The sequence below is a fragment of the Vombatus ursinus genome, unplaced genomic scaffold (genome assembly GCF_900497805.2).
Source record: "Vombatus ursinus unplaced genomic scaffold, bare-nosed wombat genome assembly UNPS02014769.1, whole genome shotgun sequence".
NCBI classification, from domain to species: Eukaryota; Metazoa; Chordata; class Mammalia; order Diprotodontia; family Vombatidae; genus Vombatus; species Vombatus ursinus.
In genome coordinates this window covers 2,188,571-2,211,198 of record NW_020954547.1, presented here as the reverse complement: position 1 = coordinate 2,211,198, position 22,628 = coordinate 2,188,571, and the positions used below count along the sequence as shown (strand labels likewise).

Sequence of the window (22,628 nt, the reverse complement as noted above, 5' to 3'; positions counted from 1 at the left end):
AACTGTAAAATGAAATGGAGAAAGAAATGGCAAACCACTCCAGTATCTTTGCCAAAAAAACACCAAATGGGGTCACAGAAAATCAGACACAACTGAAAACAACTAAACAATGACAAGTAAAGCACTGGGGATATAGAAAGAAATTAAGACAGTCCCATCTCAAGGAGCTCACGTTCCGACGGAGGACAATACGCAAGGCTTCAGCTACAAGTCAGACGGAAAAGAGTCACATCTTTGGGGTACAGTGGCAAAGCCGATGGTCATGCCTGTTCTTCAGTATTATTTACCCTGAAGAATCACATCCATTTCTGATGCTGAACCGTTGGACCATACCAAGGCCTTTGGGGACAAGAACTTTTTTTTTCTGGGTCCCTAATAAATGTGGCTGTAACACTTGAAGGAGGAATTAATTGGAAGACTGCATCTCTACGGGGTTTGCTTCCCAGAATCCTAGCCCTGTACGCTGCAGTGGAAGCATTGTTATTCTAAAGGGTCTTGGGCTCAGGACCCTGACCTGACTAACACAGGGTCTAAGGGAAGATGGTGGTCAAGGTGAAGGTGGTAGTTAAGCTTGCCTGGCCTAAACTGCCTCCTGTCCCTCCTTCACTGGGCCTTGTTGCTTTGCTTCAGCTAGTCTGGCTTGCCTGCCCTGTATGTGGCAGGTTAACACTTGGTGAAGATGACTGGCCCATTGTCAACAGGAGTTCCTTCCCTGAATGATGCTTGAACTGGAAGTAGGACCAGTGTCTAAAGGGTGCTACCATTCCCAGGGCTCTTGTTCTTAAATGCCTTTTGGAGGTAGTTGGTGATGACCCACTTTCCTAAGTGGGCTTCATCTTTACAGTAGTTTCTCCCCTCAGTGAAGGCTGTTGAGAGAAGCAGGTCTGGTGGCTTAGGAGATACTATTATTCCCAAGGCTCTTTGGTTCAGGGTCCTGGGCTGTCTCCACCAGAGACTGTGGGGAGATAGTAGTCAAGTGCTGGTGATAATTTGTCTTATCTCTCATGTACTGCCTCCTGTCTCTCCCTCAGGGATCCTTACTGCTTCACCTTAGCTGGCTTGCCTGCCCCTTGAGTGGTAAATCTCTTCATCTTATCCACAAGAATAGCTTTTGTCAGCATCAAATAGTGATAGGGACTGGACCTGTGATTTTGTTGATGTAATTCCAGAAAAGAAAAGCATCAGTGCAGGTCAGCACCTTTTCTAAAGCTTAGATTCTTAGGAAATGACTTGGAGCACTATCATCTGTATACCTCTGAGGCAGGATCTGAACCCAGGTCTTCCTGGTTTTGAGGCTAACTTTCTATCTGCTATGTTATATTGCCTCTCAATTCCAAATGCTTTACTCAAATCTAGCTAAACTGTATCAACAACATTCCTTTAATCTGCTAGTCAGGTAACCATGTCAAAAAGGAAATGTGACATTCTCCATGAAGATCATGCTGACTCTTTGTGATCACTGCTTCCTTTTCTAGGTGTTCACTAACCATCCCTTTAATGGCATTTTACAGATTTTGTCTAGAATCAAAGTCAAGCTCACAGGTCTATAGTATGCAAACTTTACTCTCTTTTCTTTTTGAAAATTGAGGTATTTGCCCTTTTTGGTCCTGTGACACCTCTTCCGCTCTCCATACTATTTCTTTCTTTAAAAATTTTTTTATTAATACTCTTTGTTTTTGCAGCACATACACATCTAGTTCTATCTCTTTCCCTTTGCATTGCCCCTACCACCACCAAAAAAATAATTTCCATAATCTTTGAAAGATCACTTCCAGTGGTTCAGTAATCCTATCTGTCAGCTTTTGGGGTCCATAGGGATATAAAGCATTTGCTTGGCACTTTGAAGTTGTCAAGGACAGTTAGGTCCTTTCTTACTATCTCCCTATTCATTTTGGGTTTCAACCCTCTGTTAGCCACTTTGGTTCTATTGTTTTCAATCTCAAGGCCATTCATCTTCTCAGAGAGAAAAGAAGCAGAAATAGAAGTTGAAGAATTCTGCCTTCTCCCAATCTGATGTCATTATCCTACCCCCTTTCACCCCAGTAATAACTAGAAATGTCTCTGCATTCCATTTGTGTGAAATACTGAGAAATATTGATACCTTAAAGAGAAGAAACAGAAAGATCAAGCACATCATAGGCTTTCAATAATAGAATTGCAGGGGGGCAGCTAGGTGGCACAGTGGATAGAGCACTGGCCCTGGATTCAGGAGGACCTGAGTTCAAATCTGGCCTCAGACACATAACACTTACTAGCTGTGTGACTGTGAGCAAGTCACTTAACCCCATTGCCTAGCCAACAAAAAAAAAAAAACAACAACAATAATAGAATTGCAGGTCAACAGTGGCTGGAGTTGATCATGTGCTATTTCTTCTAAAGTCACCACCATTTGTCCTCAGTAAATGTGAGAGAAAGGGAGAGCTGTTGGCAAGGAGAGCAGTCCACTCCATTACAAGGAATGTCATCTTCTAAAGGATCTGAGTGTTCTCCAAGATGTCAAATGTGCATTAGTGAAATGTAGCCGTGCTGGGAAAGAAAATAGCAAGTTTCTTAAGAGCTCACAGCAGAGTTATACAACAGCTTTCTTGACAAAGAAATAAAAACAGTACTGCTTGTAACTGAAGCTAGTGAAGCAATTGAAGGAGAAAGAGGTTTTTAAAGTTGGAATTTAGCCAGGCCTAGCTGAACTTGTTCTCCTCGCTGAAAGTGGGATCTGAACACCACAGGAGGGTTTGGGGCAGTGCCCTTGGGTTTTTGTTTTCATTTATTTATTTTGTTATAAACTTAATAACCATCACTAAAAACTACAACAAAAATAAGGGATGAACTCTAATGAAAACCATTATTAGCATTTATAGAATAGAACAAAACAAATCAATAACAAGTGAAAAGTGTGTTTGCTCTGTGTCCTCAAACAAGTCTGTCTGAAGTCCTGCTGTTTGGGGCTCTCTTTTCTTTGACTGGCTCCATGATTTCTTCAGTCTAGGGATATCCCAGAGGGCAGCTAGGTGGTGCAGTGAATAGAGTGTCAGGACTGGAGTCAGGAGGACCTGAGTCCAAATTCAGCTTCAGATAGTTACTAGCTATGTGACCCAGGACAAGTCACTTCACCCTGTTTGCCTCAGTTTCCTCATCTATAAAATGAACTGGAGAAGGAAATGGCAAACCACTGCAGTGTCTTTGCCAAGAAAATCCTAAATGGAGTCACGAAGAATAACTCTCAAGATCCCAGTCAAGAACTTCCATGATGAGTACAGATCAGAATTTGTTCTTAACTGACAGGAAGCTTATGAAGAATTACCTGTGGCTTTACAGAGTTGTGATATGTGTATAGTATTTTAATGTTTGCAAAAGTGCTTAATATATGTTATCTCATCTGATCCCAACAACAACCATGTGAAGTAGTTGGTATCCCCATTTTGCAGAAGAGGAAACAGAGGCTCATAGGGATAAAGTGACTTGCCCAGCATTTCCCAGCCTAGTAAGTATGTGATGTGGAATTCAGATACAGGCCTTTCAGTATTCTGTCCACTGTGAACTGTATTGTATATGCACATAGCTTTTTTCTTATTAAACTTGGATATTTTAAATTCAAAACAAAACTAGTAGTTGAAGTTCAGGTGGATATCTTGCCAGAAGAATGAATTATGCCATCTAATCCCATGCGGATAAAAAAAAATGCTCTATATCATGTATTTCAGCTTTCTCATGATACCACAGCTCTCTTGTAAACACTTAGTCTCCTAATGTTAACTCTTTAGCTGAAGATCTAGATGAAAAAACATGGTTTCCTGCCTATTGAATGACTGACATTTCTTGAGCTGAAGAGAACCAAGATTATCTCCACAGTTCTGTCCCCTTTTCTACCCAGGTGGAGTGGGAAGTTTTACTTTGGGTTGTGCTGCTAAGACGTGTTTTTTTTTTCTTTTTTTTTTGAGAGGTAAAAATCTTATCCCGGGCCTAACACTGCCAAGACTGGGAGACGGTTAAACTTGAGATGTTTGGCTGTGGCACCAGAGGACATTTTCCAAATACCTCTCTCTGACTAAGCTGATTGTTTTGTCTTTCTTTATCGGTCACCGGGATGGCTGATACACCCTTTCCAGCAATGTCTGAGTATCAAGGACACCCTCCAGGTTTGCAGAGACACAAAATTGCTTTGCTCAGTAATGGAAGCATGGCTCAGCAGATAATACAAGATCCTGGTGCCTATCTTTTTCTTACACTATCCCTCTGTGTCCAGTGCTGTGTAGGACTTTCAATTTTAAGTATACAACTCAGGGAACTAAGAGTTCTGGTTTTTTCATTGCTTATAGTTTACAGATGCCATATTTATACACCAGTGAAGTTATATGCTATTATGATTTCTGTTGATCATTTTTCCACAACCAAGGCAGCTCATCTGAGAAGCAGTTCAGTATAGTGGATAGAATGCTTATTTTTGAGTTATGGGTTCAAATCTGGCCTTTGACATTTACTAGTTGTGTGACTCTAGGCAAGTCATTTAATTTTTAGGTGTCTGGCAACTCTTGAGACCTTTTTTTGTTTGGGGTCATTTTGCTACCAAAGAGTCTCCTAGGAGTTGTTTCTTCATCTGTCCGGGGCTTTTGATCCTGCCATCAATCTCTGCTGGGAAGAGTGGGGGCTGAAGAATTTGGTAGGCAATTGAGCTTGCACCAGCTACCCTTAGTGTAGAAAAATAAAAGGCTGCTAAGAAGCTAAGAAAGTAATTATGAGGGTGGAGTTCAAGGAATTATGGTCCAGGAAAGATAAGGTAAGAAGATAACATCTTCTAGTTCTTTCTTTTTCAGAAAAAGTCCTTGGGAGCAAAGGCTTTTCTCTGTAAGCCTCCCTCCAACTCCTTTTTGGGGAGAGAGGCATGTTTGGGGAGGGACCAGTGGGGGCCTCCCTTGGGGCTGTATTGTCCTGGGGATGCTGCTTCTCCCTAACTTTCTGTCAGTTTCTTGTTCCTGTCCAGCTTCTTATACTTCCCAGATGTTCTGTTTTTGGAGGAGCTACCTGTACTTCTGCATTTCAACTCTTCCAGAGTCGTGGCGAGCCCAGGTGCACATGAAGGAGCCAATTGGGATTCTCTGAGTCAGGCTTCAGGGCTGTGTTTGTAGATGTTGACCCCCCTGGCATACGTGGTGACCAGGACTGGGTCTTTGCATATACCTGGGTCCTTCAGGGACTCTTCAAGCAAGGCCTTTCCTTTCCTTCATTTTATTACCGGCTATTCAGTGTATCCCAGAAAATCTACGGTACAGAAAGTGGCAGTGACAAGTAGCAGGGAGAACCCCATAATATAATTCTGCTCTGGGTGATTCCAAAACCACACTGTGTCACTCTCCTTAGATTTTATCTATTAAGTTATAAATGGGCTTCAGTCATCATTGGGTGTAAAGTTCCCAAACTGGAGATTTCTCATGCTAACTGTTAAGTGCTAGGTGGATGCAAAGCCACAGATGGTAGGATTCCTACCCTCAAGGAGCTTACATTCTGCTGAGGGCTGCAGCATGGACACAAATAAGTATAGTACTGGGGGAATTGAAGGAGAGAGCTCTTAATAATGGGAAAGTCAGGGAGGCTTCACAGAGGACAAGATAGCAGTTGTGTGAATTATTGCCTAGTGAATTTGGTAAAATGTTTACTTGTTTGGAAAAGGAAAAGCAAATTGGTGTGGAAATGAACAAGCTAGCCTTAATACCTCTTCTCCCTTTTCAGTGACTAGACTAGTCAGTCAATAAATATCTGGGTGCTTACTATCTATAGCCTCAGCACTTTGCTGGACACACACAAGTGCCTGCCTGGGAGAAGCTTACAGTCTATTACATGGACCTGATAGTGAGCAAGATAGTACATGTGAGAATATTAAAATTATGCCATTGAGACAATTAGAAAGATAGCGTCTGACAAGGTGCTTATTATACTACACAGACGAATGCATCAAAGAGCTAGAGAAGGGAAAAATAAATCTTACCTCTAGTCACCAAGGATGTTTCTATGTCCTTGCTTCTACTCCTCTCTACCTGGAGGAAGTGGCATTGGAAAGGTCTTAGATTGGGGCAGCTAGGTGGCTCAGTGGATAGAGCTCTGGCCTTGGAGTCAGGGGGACCTGAGTTCAAATCTGGCCTCAGACACTTGATACTTACTAGCTGTGTGACCCTGGGCAAGTCATTTAACCCCGATTGCCTCACCAAAAAGCAAAAAAAAAAAAAAAAAAATGGTCTTAGATTCCTCTGTCTGGTGCCTGGACCAGGACTTTCTCTTTTAGTCCTGTCTTCATTCCCCCTTCTTTCCTGTCTCACTAGAGACTGGGGCAAGGAAGAGCAGCTGCTTCAGGGGTCCTCCTGGCAGAGAGCCCCACTTGGTGATTACAAACAGTGAGATGCCTGACAAGCTTGTGCTCTGAAGAGCAGAGGGAACGTCCCAGGCTCTCACCACGTCTGCCCTTGTGAGCTTAGCTGGGAGACATGGAATAAGTGACTTTAAAATGTGCCCTCAGATAGTGCCCTTGACCACCGGTCAGTCAGTAAACAATTATTAAGTGCCTACAGTGTGTCAAGCACTGGGGTTACAAAAAGAGGCTAAAAACAGTCTCTCCTCTTAAGGAGCTTACCATCTATTCATGCGAGCCAAGCCAGAATATGATATCTTGGTTTGTATATACTGTGTGTTGAATTACAAAGAAACACTTTCTCAGAGATATCCTCCATCCCTTAGCACACTCATTTACAGTCACACTCAGTAAAACTATGGAAAGTATTATTTAATTAAACAACAACCAATGCGCCCCACCCCCCATTCATGTTGCACGGTTAAAGATCTGTATAAAGGGGGTAGCACGCTTTAGGGAAGAAAATCCCCATCTGGGTGGTTGGAAAGGGGAGAAGACACCCTCAGCTTTCATGGCCAGTGCCGCGCCAGTGGATGGCTTGTCATTCTCTGCTTGCTCTCCTTACCCATCTCTCATCGCCCCCAGACTTCATCTAGCAACAAGGTTTCAGGTTTTTTCTTCCCAAACTCACAGCCGTGATCACCAACTCCCTTCCCTCCGCTGGGGAGCTCCCTTGTTAGTCCCTGGACACTTGCAGGAAGAGCTACAAAAGAAACACCAATCATTTTCAGGAAACTAGTGCTCTCCTCACAGTTAAACAACACTGACGGAGACATAGGGAAAGGGAGGTTATGCCAACAGCAGAGAGAACATTGACCCTGGAGCGGGGTTCACAGCGCTCCTCATTCCCCAGTGCAACCTCCAGATTCTCCCTTTGCTGCTGTCATTTGGAAAATTCTGTGACGTTCACTGCATTAAAATATATTACCCAAGCCATATCCTAGAGGCAGCAAGGTGATATAGTAGGTAGAGCATTGGACATGGAGTCAGGAAGACCTGAGTTCAAATCCAATGTCAGAAACTTCCTAGCTGTGTGACCTTGAGCTAGTCACTTAACTTTTGGCTGCCTCAGTTTCCTCATCTGGAAAATGGGTCTAATAATAGCACCTACCTCCCAGGGTCATTGTGAGGATCAAATGAGATACAATTTGTAAAGTCCTTTGCAAACTTTATAGCACTATAGAAATGCTAGCTGTTGACACTGTTGTTTGTTGTCTACTGGCCTCCCAGTTACTCCTTTTTTCTTTTTTTTTTTAACTTGAAAGACTTATTTTACATTTTTTTATTCTTGAAACTTGTCCAATTACAAATAAATAATCCATACAACGCAACTCTTTGATATATACTTTTTTCAGGCAGATAAGAGCAACAACCAAGAATACATTGAAAATAACAATATATATTTATAAATAACAATTACAGTATACAACCGATCATTCAGTTACATTTTCAGCACAGTCCACTTTGTACACTGTTTAAACATAGACCATTTTTTTTTTTTTATAAAACACAGATGTATACAGTTTTCTTACAGGCCCAAGAAAATGAACACACATCACAGCTTTAAAAAAAAAAGCATCACAGGGTGTCTAAGAGTTCAAATACAAAAATGTTTATAAACTTGTGAATTCTGGCAGCAAATATGAAAATGTATGCCAGGCCACCCTGTTCTTGCTGGCAGGTGCTGTATTACTCTTTTCTTAAGGAGTTCAGTACCTGTCTCGCTGTCTTCCTCTCTTCCCCAACTCCTGTCCTCGGTGAAGGCACTTCAGATTTAGTGCTGATGCTCCCTTAAACATCCTGATTTCTTAGTTCTTTAGTCTTTTTGAATCCTATGATACACACATGCACACATGTGCACACATAACTATGCGTACTTTCCCAGGGCTCAGATAATGCTCTAAGACTGTAAGCTGCAGCAGAGTTCCTGAGCTTCATTGATAGAGGGACTTTCCTGATCCAAGAATTTCCTATGCTGATGGAATGGCAGGATCAATCCTTATCCTCTATGAAATTTTTACATATACATACATACATACATGTATATTTTATCAAAGTAGTGACAATTGCTTGGTGTCCTCTTCTGTACTTTTTGTCTTAGATGAATTTTTAAAATGTTTCATTGATCCCTTTTTGGGGGGATACCCACCCCCTCTACCCCTTTCTCTGCCCACCACCCCCTCCAAATAGATATCCTCCCTTATAATATGTATAAAGTCAAGCAAAACAGATCAACACATTGGCCACATCTGCACATCACAGTATATTGAGTGGTCTTCCTGTGATGTTTTCCAATGTTGGAGAAAGAGAAGAAAGAAAAAGGAATTAGGGGAGAGAAAAGAGGTTGGACAAATAGGACAGTGGTTTAGGGGGCTAGTGGCAAAGTCATGACTGAGAATGAGGTAGGAAAGAGAGGAAGGAGGATACATACAAGAAAGGATGGGGAATCGCACCCTACACTGGTTTGTAGATATCTCAGTGCCCCTTGGGATGTGAATGGGCTTAACATGAAGATGAGACCAGTCCAGGCTCAAGGTGAGGTGAGTTAGAGTAGTTGGTACCCTGGGTTTTTCCCAAGTGGCTGCACTGAACAGAACAAAACTTTGAGCAGTTTGCATATGAGGAGAGCCTGGCAGTAGAATGATTTATGCCAACTACTGTCTTCCTTGTTCATTCATTCATTCATTCATTGGTTATATATTAAACACCTATGTATATTACTGGCTTCTAATTTAGTTCATCACAGGCTTATTGAATACTTCCTATATTCAGGGCATTGAGGATACAAAGATAAAAACAAATCAGTCCTTGCCTTCAAGGACTTTACCGTTCTTCTGGGGAGATATCACAGATATACAGGCAAAGGCAAGGTAGTTTGAGGAAGCAGAGCCATGACATTTGGGAGAATCATGGAAGGCTTTATAAAGTCAAGCTTTGAAGGGAAGATAAGGATTCTGAATGGCAGAAGTGAGGGGGGGATTGCATTCTAGGCACTGGGGTGTTGGCAGGGAGTGAGAGAAGAAGTTTTGGGGAGACTACGGAGGTGGAATCAGTACTGAGGAATCACTCCTGGACCCACAGGATCTGGGATACTTACTCCACTCCCTGTTCTGTGCTCAGGCAGTTTAGACTGGGTTCAGTCCTAGGAGGAGCACATCTACAGTTAAAGGGGTTAGAATCCACTTTATCAAATTCTTAAACTTGTTAAGTCTCCCATCCCAACACCCTAGGAAAAAATGGCTTAAAGCTTGGGCAATGGCTCATGTCTAGGTCTCCTTAAAGTGAAGGGTAAAAGTGGAACCTAATGTACAATATGAATCAGTTGTGGGGCAGATAATTTATTCCTGTACACAAAAGGAACGCTAAATACAGGACATTCCACAACCATGAATAAACAGATTCGGTAATTTAATTTATAGCTACTGTTATATTCAAAATATAAAGTAATTTCACACTTCACCTTGGGTCAGCACTATCCTCACAACTCTTCTGGTGAAATGACAAGGCTTGAGATATTCCTTTCTTGTCTATGGCTAGCCCCTTCAAGAATGCTGGAGGAGCTGTTTAAGATTCCCCTCCTGTCTCCATGTTGCTCTACTGGTAACTCCAGAGCCCCCTAGAATTCACCTGAAAAGTCACAATCAAGTACCAGCCAGAAACTATCTCTTTTAATTGCCATAGCACTCTGCCCCTGGCTACTGCCATGAGGAGGGTGAATGATCAAGGGAGCACCTAAGGTTTACTATCTCATACCAGAACACCAAGTCCTTTCAGCAGTGGGTCACCTCATAGCTAGAAGCAACCCGGGAGGTCATCATCTCTAAAATACCCTAATGCTGAGCCACACATGTAGCTAGCCAGAAACATGCAAGAGAATATGTTAATGTGCTTTGTTGGAGAATGGGATGGCTCCCACTACACAGGAAATGGAAGGTTGACCATGAGGAGTTTATTAAAGGGAAGGAATAGGATAACATAGTCAGACCTGTGCTTGAGGAATATCATTTTGACAACTGTATGGAAGATGGTTTGAGGTTGGATGAGTTTACAGGCCAATATTAGGGGGCTAGGGTGGCAGTCCAGGTATGAAATGATAAGGACCTAAACTCGTATGCTAGTTTATTGTTAAGGCTGATAGATGGATCTGAGTTGTGGAATATTTAATCAGTGAGCCTTGCCAACTAATTAGGGAGATGTAAGGGAGCAGGACAAGTAAATAACTCTAAAATTATGAACTGGGAAGATGGTAGTGCCCTCAACAGAAATAGAGAAGTTTAGAAGAGGAGAAGGTTTTGAGAAAAGATACTGAATTCAGTTTGGGATACGTTGAGTTTGAGATGCTGATGGGGTATCCAGGTTGGAGATGTCCAGCAGGCAATTAGTAATGAAGGACAATAATCTGGATATCATCTGCTTAGAGATGGTGATCCAAGAGAGTAAACGAGATCACAATGGTAGAGATTATAGAGAGAGAAAAGAATCATGTCACTGAGAGAGCTTTGGAAGATACCTTTGTTTAGTGGAGGAGAAGGAATGAGCAAAGGTAACTTAGAATGAATGGTCAACTAGGGAGGTGGAGAACCAGCAGAAAACAGGGTCCCAGAACAAAGGAAGAGAAAGTATCCAATAGGAAGAGGATAGTTAATTATACTGAAAGCAATGGAGAGGTCAAGGAAGATGAGCACTGAAAAAAAGACTTTGGATTTAGCAGTTAAGAGATCATGGCCAATACAGGGCATATCCCCAAGAAGGTCAATGACAGAAAGATTCTATATATAACAAAATATTCAAAGCTTACTTTGTGGTGGCACAAAATGGAAACAAAATGGGTGCTGTCAGTTGAGGAGTGGCTAGCATATTGTACTCAAATATAATGGGATTATTTTTCCATAAAAAATTAATAGAAGGAATTCGGAGATACATGGAAAGACTTGTATGATCAAATATGAAGTAAAGAAAATATAACCATGAGAACAATGTACACAATTAATATATTGATCACAATACTAAAAGGCAGTTAAACGCTAATGAATTTTAATGACAGCCTCAGCCCTAAAAAGCTGATGATGAAACACATCTTCCTTCCTGCAGTAGGGAGGTGGGGAGCTAGAGGTGCAGAATTCAGTATACACTGTTAGATATTGTCACCGTATCAGTTGATTTTGCTTTGATGCTTTTCTGTATTTGAAGGAAGGGTTCAATTTGCAAGGGGAAAACCATGGTATGAAAAACAAAAGGCAAGTAAAATTTAATGAAGCAACCATAGAAGGAGAGAGAAAGAAAAAGGTTGTTGGTAACTTTAGAGAAAGCAGTTTCAGTAGACTATAGGCTCAGAAACCAAAGGGTTAAGAAGTGGGTATGGAGGAAGTAGAAGAAGCCAGCATAAACTTCTCTCCTTAAGAATTTGGCTCTAAAAGGGAGCAAAGCTACAGGATGATAGCTGGACAGTGCCAAGATTGCTGGCAGCAGGAGAAGAAGATATTTACATTAGCAACCATCAACTCTAAGCCACAGAGATAATGAGCCGCAGGAGGTTGAAATTCGGGAGCCAAAGGACAAGGGAAGAACCAGTTGATCTGACCATTTGCTTATCAAAGCTGAGGACCAGCGTCAATAGTAACGATGGTCAGGAAGGTCATGTAGGGAAAGAGATCTCTGATCCTCTTCATTTCACTCTGAGCAGCCCTTTTGTTTTCTGTCTGTATGTGGTACATTCCTGGAGATGGACTGGGGCTGGGACCAGAGCCAGGAAACTTAGTGGTAATGAGCAATTGAAAGAGTCATATATTGAAGGAGACTAATAGTTCCAGGTAGGACTATTACACTTTCCCTCCCATTGCAAGTCCCATTTCCAGTGAGGGAATCAGGCTATGGTAACTGCCTCCCTGCTCCTTGCCCCATGGTAGTATGAATAGAGTCCTGGACTTGGAACCAGGAAGAGCCTCTGTTAACTTAGAAACTGTAGCCATGAGCAAATTATTTAACTTCTCTGCCTCTGTTTCCTCATTTGTAGAATGGAGATAACAGTACCTTGGAGTGGCCACCTCATAATGTTGTGAGGCTCAAATGGGCTGGTGTTTATAAAGTGCTTTACAGTCTTTAAAGCATCATATAAATGCCATTATTGTTGTTGTTTCTAGGTGGTAACAGCAGACCTTCCTCGCTGAAAGTCGAGTAGTTACTGCCCTCTGCAGATGTCAGCTAGAAGAGCAGAGGCAACTTGAATGTACTCTTATGTCTTATCCAAGTAGGAAGAGTAGGAAGAGGCTAGGAATCTCCTCTATAACTTTCTTGACCAGTAGCCATGCAGGCTGTGCTTGGAGCTCTCCAGTGTGTGACAGCCTGGTCCCTCTGGAAGCAGCCCATTCCACTCTAGGATGGCTCAGATTGTTAGGAAGTTCTTTATGTAAAACCTAAACCAGCTTCTCTGCAACCCTTGCTCCTAACTTCTGGTTTTGTCCTCTAACGCCAACTTGAATGTGTGAGAGCCCTTCAGATACTTGAGGACTGCTGCGTTGGCCTCCATGAGACTTCTCAGGCTAAACACTGCTAATGTCTTCAGCTGAACCTTTTATGATAAAGTGTTTGATCACCTCACCATCCATCTCATGGCAAGGTTTCCAGCCCCTTCCCTTTCCCTCTTCAGAAGATCAAATGAGGCAGTAATCTTATTAGTGTTGTCTGATCTATAAATGCTATAATTGCATTGCTTTTTTCCACCACCCCATGCCCTGCCTCTACTACCAAGTTCTCTAGGAAACACTGTTCCAGTTGTGAAAAATTGTAGTAAATAGTTGTTGCCTAGGAGGGACACAAAGGGCTAGGTTGTTTTGGGAAGAGGGTTAGATTTAAAAGTCAGAAGACCTGCGTTCAAGTCTCAGATGTGACACCTTGGGCTAGTCAGTCAATAAGCATTTATTAAACAGCTCCTACATGCTGAAGCAGTTAGGTGACTCAGTGGATAGAGTGCTGGGCCTGGAGGCTGGAAGACCTCAGTTTAAATCTGACCTCAAATACTTACTAGTTGTGAGACCCTGGTCAAGTCACTTAACCTCTGTTTGCTTTGATCTACTAGAGAAGGAAATGGCAAACCATTACAGTATCTTTGCCAAGAAAATCCCACACACAGTACTGGCATGCTATGGTCCAACAGGGTCATGAAGAGTCAGACACAACTGGACAACTACACAAGAGCAATGTGCCAGGCACTATGCTAAGTCGTAGGGATACAAAGAAAGTCAAAAGACAGTCCCAGCAAGTCATTTAACCTCTCAACGTCCCAGGCAACTCCAAGACAACAGAATAGGTCATTATCTACATGACTAAATTGCATTTCCTCATGGGGAGCTGACTACACAAATGAAATCACAGGCAAGTTTATGCCAGAAAAGAAAACTGTATTGTTGTTATTGAAAGACACCCTTTCCTTCAATAGCAACTAGTAATTTCTGTCAGCTCCTCTGGTCTCTATAACGTTCAGAATATAAGATGCTCAGTGAAGCTGAGCAAGGTCGCCTTGTTGGCTTTCATTCATGTCTCTGGTGTTTTAGGAATTAGAAAGAGGTGGGGCGTGGTGAGGAGGCAGGGCAGCTGGTATTGCCATAGTGGACAGAATGCTGGGCCTGGAGTCAAAAATACCAGAGTTCAAATACAGCCTCAGAGACTATGAACTTGAGCAGGTCACTTAAATTCTGTTTGCCTCAGTTTCCTCAACTGTGAAACAGGGATAATAATAGCTCCCAAAGTTGTGAGAATCCAATGAGATAATGTTTATAAGGTGCTTAACACACCATGCCTATTACATAGAAAGTGATTTATAAATGTTAGTTATTATTAACAATTACAGTGGTTCTTGTGTGTGTGTGTGTGTGTGTTTGTATACCAACTAGAAGGACTTACAACAGCATTGCCATCCATCCTGTTTTTACTTTTTAGCAAATCTTTCCCTTTGTTCAATCGCTGTGTCCCTCAAACCCCTGAGTGCTACTCCCTGTTTGCATCTGTTTTGATCAATGATGTGGACACCCTCCATCGAATCCTAAGCGGCATCATGTCAGGGAGAGACACAATGCTCGGCCTGTGTATCCTCGCAGTAGGTAATTTTCTTTTCTGACTACTTTGGACAGGGGTGTAGTGAATTCCTGTGAGCCTAGAACTGGGCTGGCTCCTGTCCTGTGTGTGTGTGTTCCCCTCCTAGCCTTGCAAATTGGAATTTAGCTTCATGCCTGCATTCCTTGTGTCCCACTGAGAGGGAAGGTTCTTTGGCTTATTTCAGTTAGCTGTCAGCGCTTGGGCCTGAGTTTTTCATGAAAGTATTTGAAAAGTGTCAAAAATCCTAGTATTAAGTCATAACAATCCAGGGTCCTTCACCTGTTTAGCTAAAGAGCAGATGAGCAAACGTTTACTAATGCCTCCTGTGCTCCCAGCACTGTGGTAGGTGCTGAGGGAGGTTCAGAATTGACATCAGACCTGGCAATGATGATAGATGACACTTATGGGGCACCTTAGGTTTACAAAGTATGGTCCAGCGAAAGGAGCACTAGATACCTCAGCTCCTTCTGGCGCTTACTGCCTGTGAGATCCTGGGCAAATCCCTTCATCTCCCAAAGCTTCAGTTTCTTCATCTGTCAAAGGAGAGGGTTGGAGGAAGCTTCTGAGGTCGCTTCTTGCTGTAGGTCAATGATTCCACCTATACCTCAACAACCCTGTGAGGCCGGCACTGTTCTTATCCTCATTTTATAGATGAGTAAAGTACTCCTCAAAGAGGTTTAAGTAACTGACCCAGGGTCATCCTATCAGAAAGTGTCATGGACAGGGTTCAAACTCCTGACTCCCAAATCTTATCCGTACAACCAGTCTCTCCTACCCTTAAGGGGCATATAGTCGAGTAGGGAAAAAAGTCACTCATGTTCATAGCTATATTTCACAACATTACATGAGAAGTGCATTAGAGGTTGCTAAACAAAGTGAAATGAGCAGAACCAGGTGAACATTATACACAGTAGCAACATTGTGCGATGATCAACTATGATTGACTTAGCTCTTCTCAGCAATACAACGATCCAAGACAATTCCAAAGAACTCATGATGGAAAATGCTATCTACATCCTAGGAAAGAACTGATGTAGTCTGAATGCAGATGGAAGCATACCATTTTCACTTGGTTTTTTTTTCATGATTTTTTTTCCTTTTGTCCTGTTTCTTCTTTAACAAAATGACTGATATGGAAATATGTTTTATGCAATTGCACATATATAACCTATATCAAATTGCTTACCATCCTAGGGAGGGAGGACGGAGAAAATTGGCAACTCAAGATTTTGTTTAAAAAATGAATGTTAAAAATTATCTTTATATGTAATTAGAAAAAATAAAATATTTTTTTAAAGAGAGAGTTGCTGAACCCCATGCTATATGAAGCTGAAGGGGGATATTGTTGGCAACATATGGAGGAGGGGATTAAAGGAGGCTCCTTGGAAGAGATGCTATTGGTATTGGTCTTTAAAGGATGAGTGTGAGTCCCATGAGTGAAGATGTAGACAGGGGTATTCCAGGTATAAGGAAAGGTTGAGCAAAGAGAGCACTGTGCATGTAAGTTTGTACATGAGAAGTTATCCAGATTACCTGGAAATATGGGAAAAGAGTAGCAATAGAAATAAGACTGGGAAGTCAGGGTGACCCCAGACTAGAGAGGGCCTCAACCTCGGGAAGCCTTGGGGAAAAGAGCTTCGATTCATCTCAGTAAACATTTATTAAGGTCTACAATGGGCCAGGTCTCAACATGAGGCAATGGAATCACAAGGACGAAAAGGAAATAATACCCACCTTTCAGGAGTTTACATTTTGGCCTTTGTGTTAAGTTGGCAAACTTGCAACAAATTGCAGCTAAAATTTCATTTAATCCCCACCCCCAGCCCCAGCCCTCACCCCCATCATCCCTCCATTTCCATATGAGGCAAAAAGAATTCATTAATGTACGGTTGCAGACCAGTCATTTTAGAATTGAGGCAAAATCAGTTTGGAATTTGAAACTCTATATTTCTGTGTAGTCTTAGTAATCCTGTGTTTGAAGAGCTATGCTAAAGCCCTGGGGACCCAAAGAGAGACATGACACAGATCCATTTTCCAGGGTCCTACAAATCTTACTTATAATCTTACAATCCAGCGAAATCCTGACATTTCCAAATAATTAATGGCTCATTATCCTGAGTAGGTCAGACTGCATACAACTAAGTACTCAGCACAGTGCCTGGCACATAGTAGGTGTTTAATAAATGTCTTATTGATTGATCAATTTCTCTTAACAATACTGGGCTGTTCTTATGATCTCCATTTAGCAAAGTTCAGACTTCCCCAGATTTTACAGAATATGTGAAGCTCCTGGTCCTGGTTCTCCCAGAAGCTATAGTGGCCATCATGTGTATCAGCCCTATTCTCCTCGTTGTTGGCATCTGTGATTTCTTCCCTTGTTTTTGCAGCCTTGTCTCTGACCATGATGTTCACCTTCCAATTCATCACCACCCTCCTGCTTCATATTTTCATTTCCTTGGTTGTTTTGGCCCTCTTACGTAAGTATTTCTGCATGGCTTGTATTTTTGTTTTCATCAAGATCTCTAATTTCATTGATTCAGGGAATTAGCAACGTGAAAGTGTCCTTGACTTAAGGTCTTAGGACCCACCTGGGGCACCGAGAAGCTGACTAGTCCAGGGTCATACAACCAGTATGAGCCGTAAGTGAGACTTGACCAGGTCTTTCTAACTCAAAAGTTGGTCCTCTATCCTCTTGACCAAATCCCCTCTACAAGATGAAATCACATATCTAACCTTCCTCCAAATAGTCCTAAAAATTAACTGATACTTGTGGAGAATTGATTGAAGAGTTGCTTCTGGATTAGCATTTCCAACAACTGAAATTCAGTCCATTAAGAACAATAACAACTCACATTTTTATAACATTGTAAGGCTTATAAGGGGCTTAGGAAATGTTATCTCATAACAACCCTGAGAGGTAGGTCCCACAGGTATTATTCTCCCCATTTTACATCTGAATAAACTGAGCCTGAGTGTACCTTGTCTGTGGTCAAACAGCTAATAAGGGCTGGGAGTGGGATTTGAACCTGATTCTTCCTTATTTCAGGTTCAGCACTCTATCCACAATTTCACACAGCTAGGCTTTGGGGACCATACATTCTATATGGGGCAGCTATGGGGCTCAGTGGACAAAGCACTAGATTTAGAATCAGAAAAACTCGAGTTCAAATCTGGCCTCAAGCACTTATAAGCTCTAACTGTGGGCAAGTCACTTTAATCTTTGCCTCAGTTTCCTCAACTGTAAAATGGTCATAATAACAGAACAGCATACATTTCATAGGCTTGTTGCAAGGACCAAATGAGATAGTATTTGTAAAGTGCTTAGCAAAGTGCCTGGCGTGTAATAGGTGCTTAATAAATGCTTAGCTCCATTCCCCTCCACGTCAGTGTATATTCTTAAGTGGGCCACGAGGATATACGATATTTTTTCTCAACTCTGACCTTTCTTCTATAAATTAAGGGGTCACTTCAATAAGACCAGCATTTATTAAGCACCTGCTACATACCAGTCACTGCATTGGTTGCTAAGGTTACGAAAACACAAAGATTTCCATGACATTTGATATGTGCAAGTGACTGATATTATTTAATACCTGTATAATTTGTACCTGTGTGAATTTGGGCTAATGAATTAATCTTTAGGGACTTCAGTTTCTACAAGGTGCAATAATAGGGGAATCGAATCCAGGACAAAGGAAATGATAATTCTTCTGCCCTCTGCCCTGCTTAGGTCACACCTGGAGCACTGTGTTCAATTCTGGGGACTCCATTTTAGAAATGTTATTCACAAATAGGAACAGATTCAGAGAAAGGCCCTAAGAGTGGTGATGTAATTGGGCTCTCATACTGAGGGTTAACTGAAGGAACTAGTCTAGAGAAGATTTACAGGAACCTGAGAGTAGTGTTCAAATGTTTGAAAACCTGTTAGGTGGAAGAAGGGTCAGACTTGTACTTCATGGTCCCCGGATGACAGAACCAAGAGCAAAAAGTAGACATATGTAAGAAGTAGATTTCATTTTGGTTTAAAGGGAAAATTCCTAATAGTTAGGCCCTCCAGAAGCGATTGTGATGGGAAAGTAAAAGGCAGCTAGAAAAATTACTTTTAAAAGAACAGCTGACCCTATTCTAAATTAGAATGGTCTCTTAGGTAGTAGTGAGCTCCACATCCATCACATCATTCAGTCACCTAGCAATCATCTATTAAGCACTTACTATGTGCCAGGCACTGTGCTAAGCACTTAGTGATACAAAGAAAGGCAAAAACTTAGTCCCTGACTTCAGGGACCTCATATTCTAATGGGGAAGGGGAGTGAGGCAATCTATAAATAACTACTTAAATGCAAGATGTATGCAGAGTATATGAGAGGTAATTCAAGTGGGAGTTAGCTGACCACTTGTTGGAGATATTAGAGAGGAGATTCCTGTTCAGGTATACATTAGTACTATTTAACCTCTGAAGTCTAGTCTAAGTCTAAATCTTGTGATTATTCCTTAATTAAGTGGGTGATAACTATGCCCTCATCTTATAAATGAGAAAGTAGGTCTCTGCCTTGCACAGGATATCAAAGGTAGGGCTGCTTCTACACTTGGCACTTGGGTTCCTGAGCCTGGTGCTCTCCCTTCCCAGTTGTCTCTAGACTACCCTTGGAGACCACCCAGAGATTCGAAGCCATTGCAGGATGGGGTGGAAAGCCTTAAAAGCTGGTGCTTTGCAAGTCACTCTCAAGACCCGTTCCTTTCCCAACTCCATCTAGAAAGTGTGGCTTATTACCTGCAAAGCCCTCTGTGGTTTGGGACCCCTGTACTTGAGAGGCTATCCCAGAGCGGGCAGGGGACAGACTTAGGTTCAGCAGGTCACAGCTTTGCTGTGCCATCCATATCTTGTAGAACCAGGATCGATTGAGGCCAGATGGTGTTTTGTTTTCCAGTTGTCTCCGGTGTGTTATGGTGGCTTTATTATGACTATATCAATGACCTCAGCATCGAACTGGACACTGAAAAGGAAAACATGAAATGTTTACTGGGATTCGCTATTGTCTCCACAGTGATCGCGGTAAGAAGTACCCCTGTTCCAGCAGGGCTTGCAAGTGACTCAGTCTGAACAGATATTTATTAAGTGCTTTCTATGTCCTGGGCAAAGGTGACTAGGTGGAGCAGTGGATAGAGTGCTGGGCCTGGAGTCAGGAAGACTCATTTCCTGCGTTCATATCTGGCCTCAGACACTTACTAGCTGTGTGACCCTGGGCAAGTCTCTTAACCCTGTTTGCCTCAGTTTCCTCATCTGTAAAATGATCTGAAAAAGGGAATGACAAGCCATTCCAGTATCTTTGCCAGGAATACCCCAAATGAGGTCACAGAGTTGGATGTGACTGAAAAATGACTAAGCACACAGATGCTGGACGCTGTGTTAAGCCCTGCATATTCAAAGAAAGTATCCGCCCCCCCCCCCCAAAAAAAACAAAAAACAACAGTCCCAACCCTTAAGGATTGTACATTTTAGTGAGAGACAACGTGTGTAAATTACTATGTACATACAAGATATATGCAGCATAGATGAAAGTAATTTGAAAGAAGAATGCATTAGCATTTGTGGGATCAGGAAAAATCAGAAAGTAGAATTTGAGTTGAACCTTGAAGGAAGCCAGGGAAACTAAAAGGTGAGAGGGCAGAGCATTCCAGACATGGGGGACAGTCAAAGCAAAGGTGTAGAGGTGGGGGATGGAGGGTTGCGTTCAAGGAAGGGGTGTAGAAAGGAGCAAGTACCCAGCGGAATCTCGAGAACTGCCTTTTCAGAAAAACAAAAACAAAAAGGCCATAGTTAGCCCTTCACCTCAGAACGTGCAGGTGAAAGGTGATGCCTCTTTGCTTCTCTGATTCCTACCCAGGGATAAAGGAAAACCTTTCAAGAAGAAGAACAGAAAACTTCTCTTTTTATGAAATCCCTCCTGCTCCCTCCCAGGGCAGCAGTCGATGTTCATTTAGCACTCTGCTGTTTTCATTCCTGTCTAAGCAGACACAAGGTAGTAGCTGAGAGGGGGATGAGGTTACAGCCTCCTGATAATGTGGGGGAATGTTTCCTGTTTGGAAAGACTGGCACCTCCCCCCAGCCAATGAACGTGCTGCTCTCTGGCTAGCGTAACATCTCACGATATAGTGGGATACACAGACCCCTTTGTTTCCAAACCTGTTAGCTGTTGGGTGGGTTTAGTTTTCAGAGAACCTGCTTTCTCCTCCCCTGTGAGCTCTAGTTAGAAACAGATGAGTGCCAAGTGCCAAGACAGCAGAAAGAAGCTTTATTCTACCCTACCCCACCCCCGCTTCTAGAATCCTGAAAAATGTTACAGTGACTGGTGGGTATTAGGACTGACTACACCATGGTTCCCTAGGACCCTTCATGGGGCCAGAAATTGATTTCAGCTGGTCTATAATCCCTCTGTACTTTGGCCTGTGGGATACTTAACTTTAAAAAAGGCTGGGGGTGGGGGGGAGAGAAAGGTGTTATTCCCACAGAAAGGAAGTCATAGAAAAGGAAAAGGTGGATTTCTCAAAAGCCAGGCACCTGCTTCTTGGGACATATCCCTGGCCTTCCATTAGTCCTTTTACAAGACTTCTTTGCACAAAATCTCTAAGGACCACCCAACTCTCAGAGTGTGTAATCCTTTCTTGGTGCAAAAAAATGGTGTAAGCTTAGATGAAAGAGAAGGATGCTATAATAGGGAGGGGGAGTCGCTTCTCTTCTCCATGCCTAGGGAAGGTACAGTGGTTGTCATAGAAGAATCCCATTGTTGTATTCTTTATTTCACTCACTTAGCCCTTTGCATCTGCCACTTTGCACTGTGGTTTTTCTTTTCATTTGCTTATTCAGCATTTATTGAGTATGTATAGAGTATATGCAATATACTTTGGTAAGCATTAGGGAAAAGAAAAGAGAGATAAGAAATGATACCTGCCCTCAAGGAGATTACAGTCTAGCAGGGACAGTAAGATATATACACAGATAAATATACAAATTAGGATAAATGAATAAAAACGCATTTATTAAACACCATGTACTGAGCTCTGTGCTAAGCATTGGAGATACAGGGAGAAAAGTCAGAGTCCCTAATATCAAAGAGATTACATTCAAATGGGGAGGTAAACACATATCAGAGAGATCCAGAGCTGATATAAGTGCCTAAAATGGATACAAAAGACAATGAGATCAGATGAGGAAGATAGATCGGTCCCCCCTCCCACCTCAACTAGATGGTATAATCCTTGAAAGAAGAGAACATGTCCTAGGCTTCTTTCTATCTCCCAAAATGTCTAGTAATAATAACTCAGATTTATTTAGCATTTTAAGATTTGTCATAATTAATAATACTAGTAGTAGCAGTAACCAATAAAAGTCTTTGAGGTATCAAAACTTAAAACTCCACTTTTGGAATATCTGGTGTAGTTCTTGAAGATTCTTAAGGCACTTTATAGCTTATTATTTTAATCTTTTTAAATGTCATTTAATCTTCACAGCAACCTCTTTTTATAGATGAGACACCTGAGGTCCAGACTGGTTAACTGTCTTGCTCAGGGGGGCAGCTAGGTGACACAGTAGATAGAGCACCTGCCCTGGAGTCAGGAAGACCGGAGTTCAAATCTGGCCTCAGACACATAAGACTTACCAGCTGTGTGACCTTGGGCAAGTCACTTAACCTCAACTGCCTCATCAAAAAAATAAAAATAAATGTCATGTTCAGGGTCACACAGCTACTAAACATCTGAGACAGAATTAGAACCCAGGTCTTCCTGAGACTCTTAAGTCCGATATTTGGACTATTCCTCCATTCATTTTCCTCACAACCTGGTGAGGCAGGTAAAACAAATGTCGTTAGACTAGTTTACAAACCAGATCTCAAATGATAAATGACTGGCCTAAGGTCACACAGCTAGTGAGGGGCAGAGCTGGCACCCATAGTGCTCAATAATTGTTCATGGTGATTACATGCCAACAGCCCCTATGGCCAGCTGGCTTCTAGAATCCCTTCTCTCCATAACAAAGCTATAGACTCAGTGCCAGGCAACAGTGGTTATAGTGACACGGGACAGGATGGGATAGAGAGGAGGAGGAGGGAAGGAGGGAAATCCACACCTGACTGATGCTCTT

General features: G+C 42.1%; 1 protein-coding gene across 2 annotated transcripts in view; it reads left to right on the top strand.

Annotated features, from left to right (window-relative positions):
• SLC44A3 (solute carrier family 44 member 3) overlaps positions 1–22,628 on the top strand; it is a 104,242-nt gene that overhangs the window by 15,965 nt on the left and 65,649 nt on the right. For both annotated transcript variants that reach the window (XM_027862621.1, XM_027862622.1), the window contains exons 6-8: positions 14,333–14,493; positions 16,876–16,965; positions 19,417–19,541. In XM_027862621.1, the coding sequence (XP_027718422.1) occupies positions 14,333–14,493; positions 16,876–16,965; positions 19,417–19,541 (376 nt within the window). The remainder of the gene's footprint in view (positions 1–14,332; positions 14,494–16,875; positions 16,966–19,416; positions 19,542–22,628) is intronic.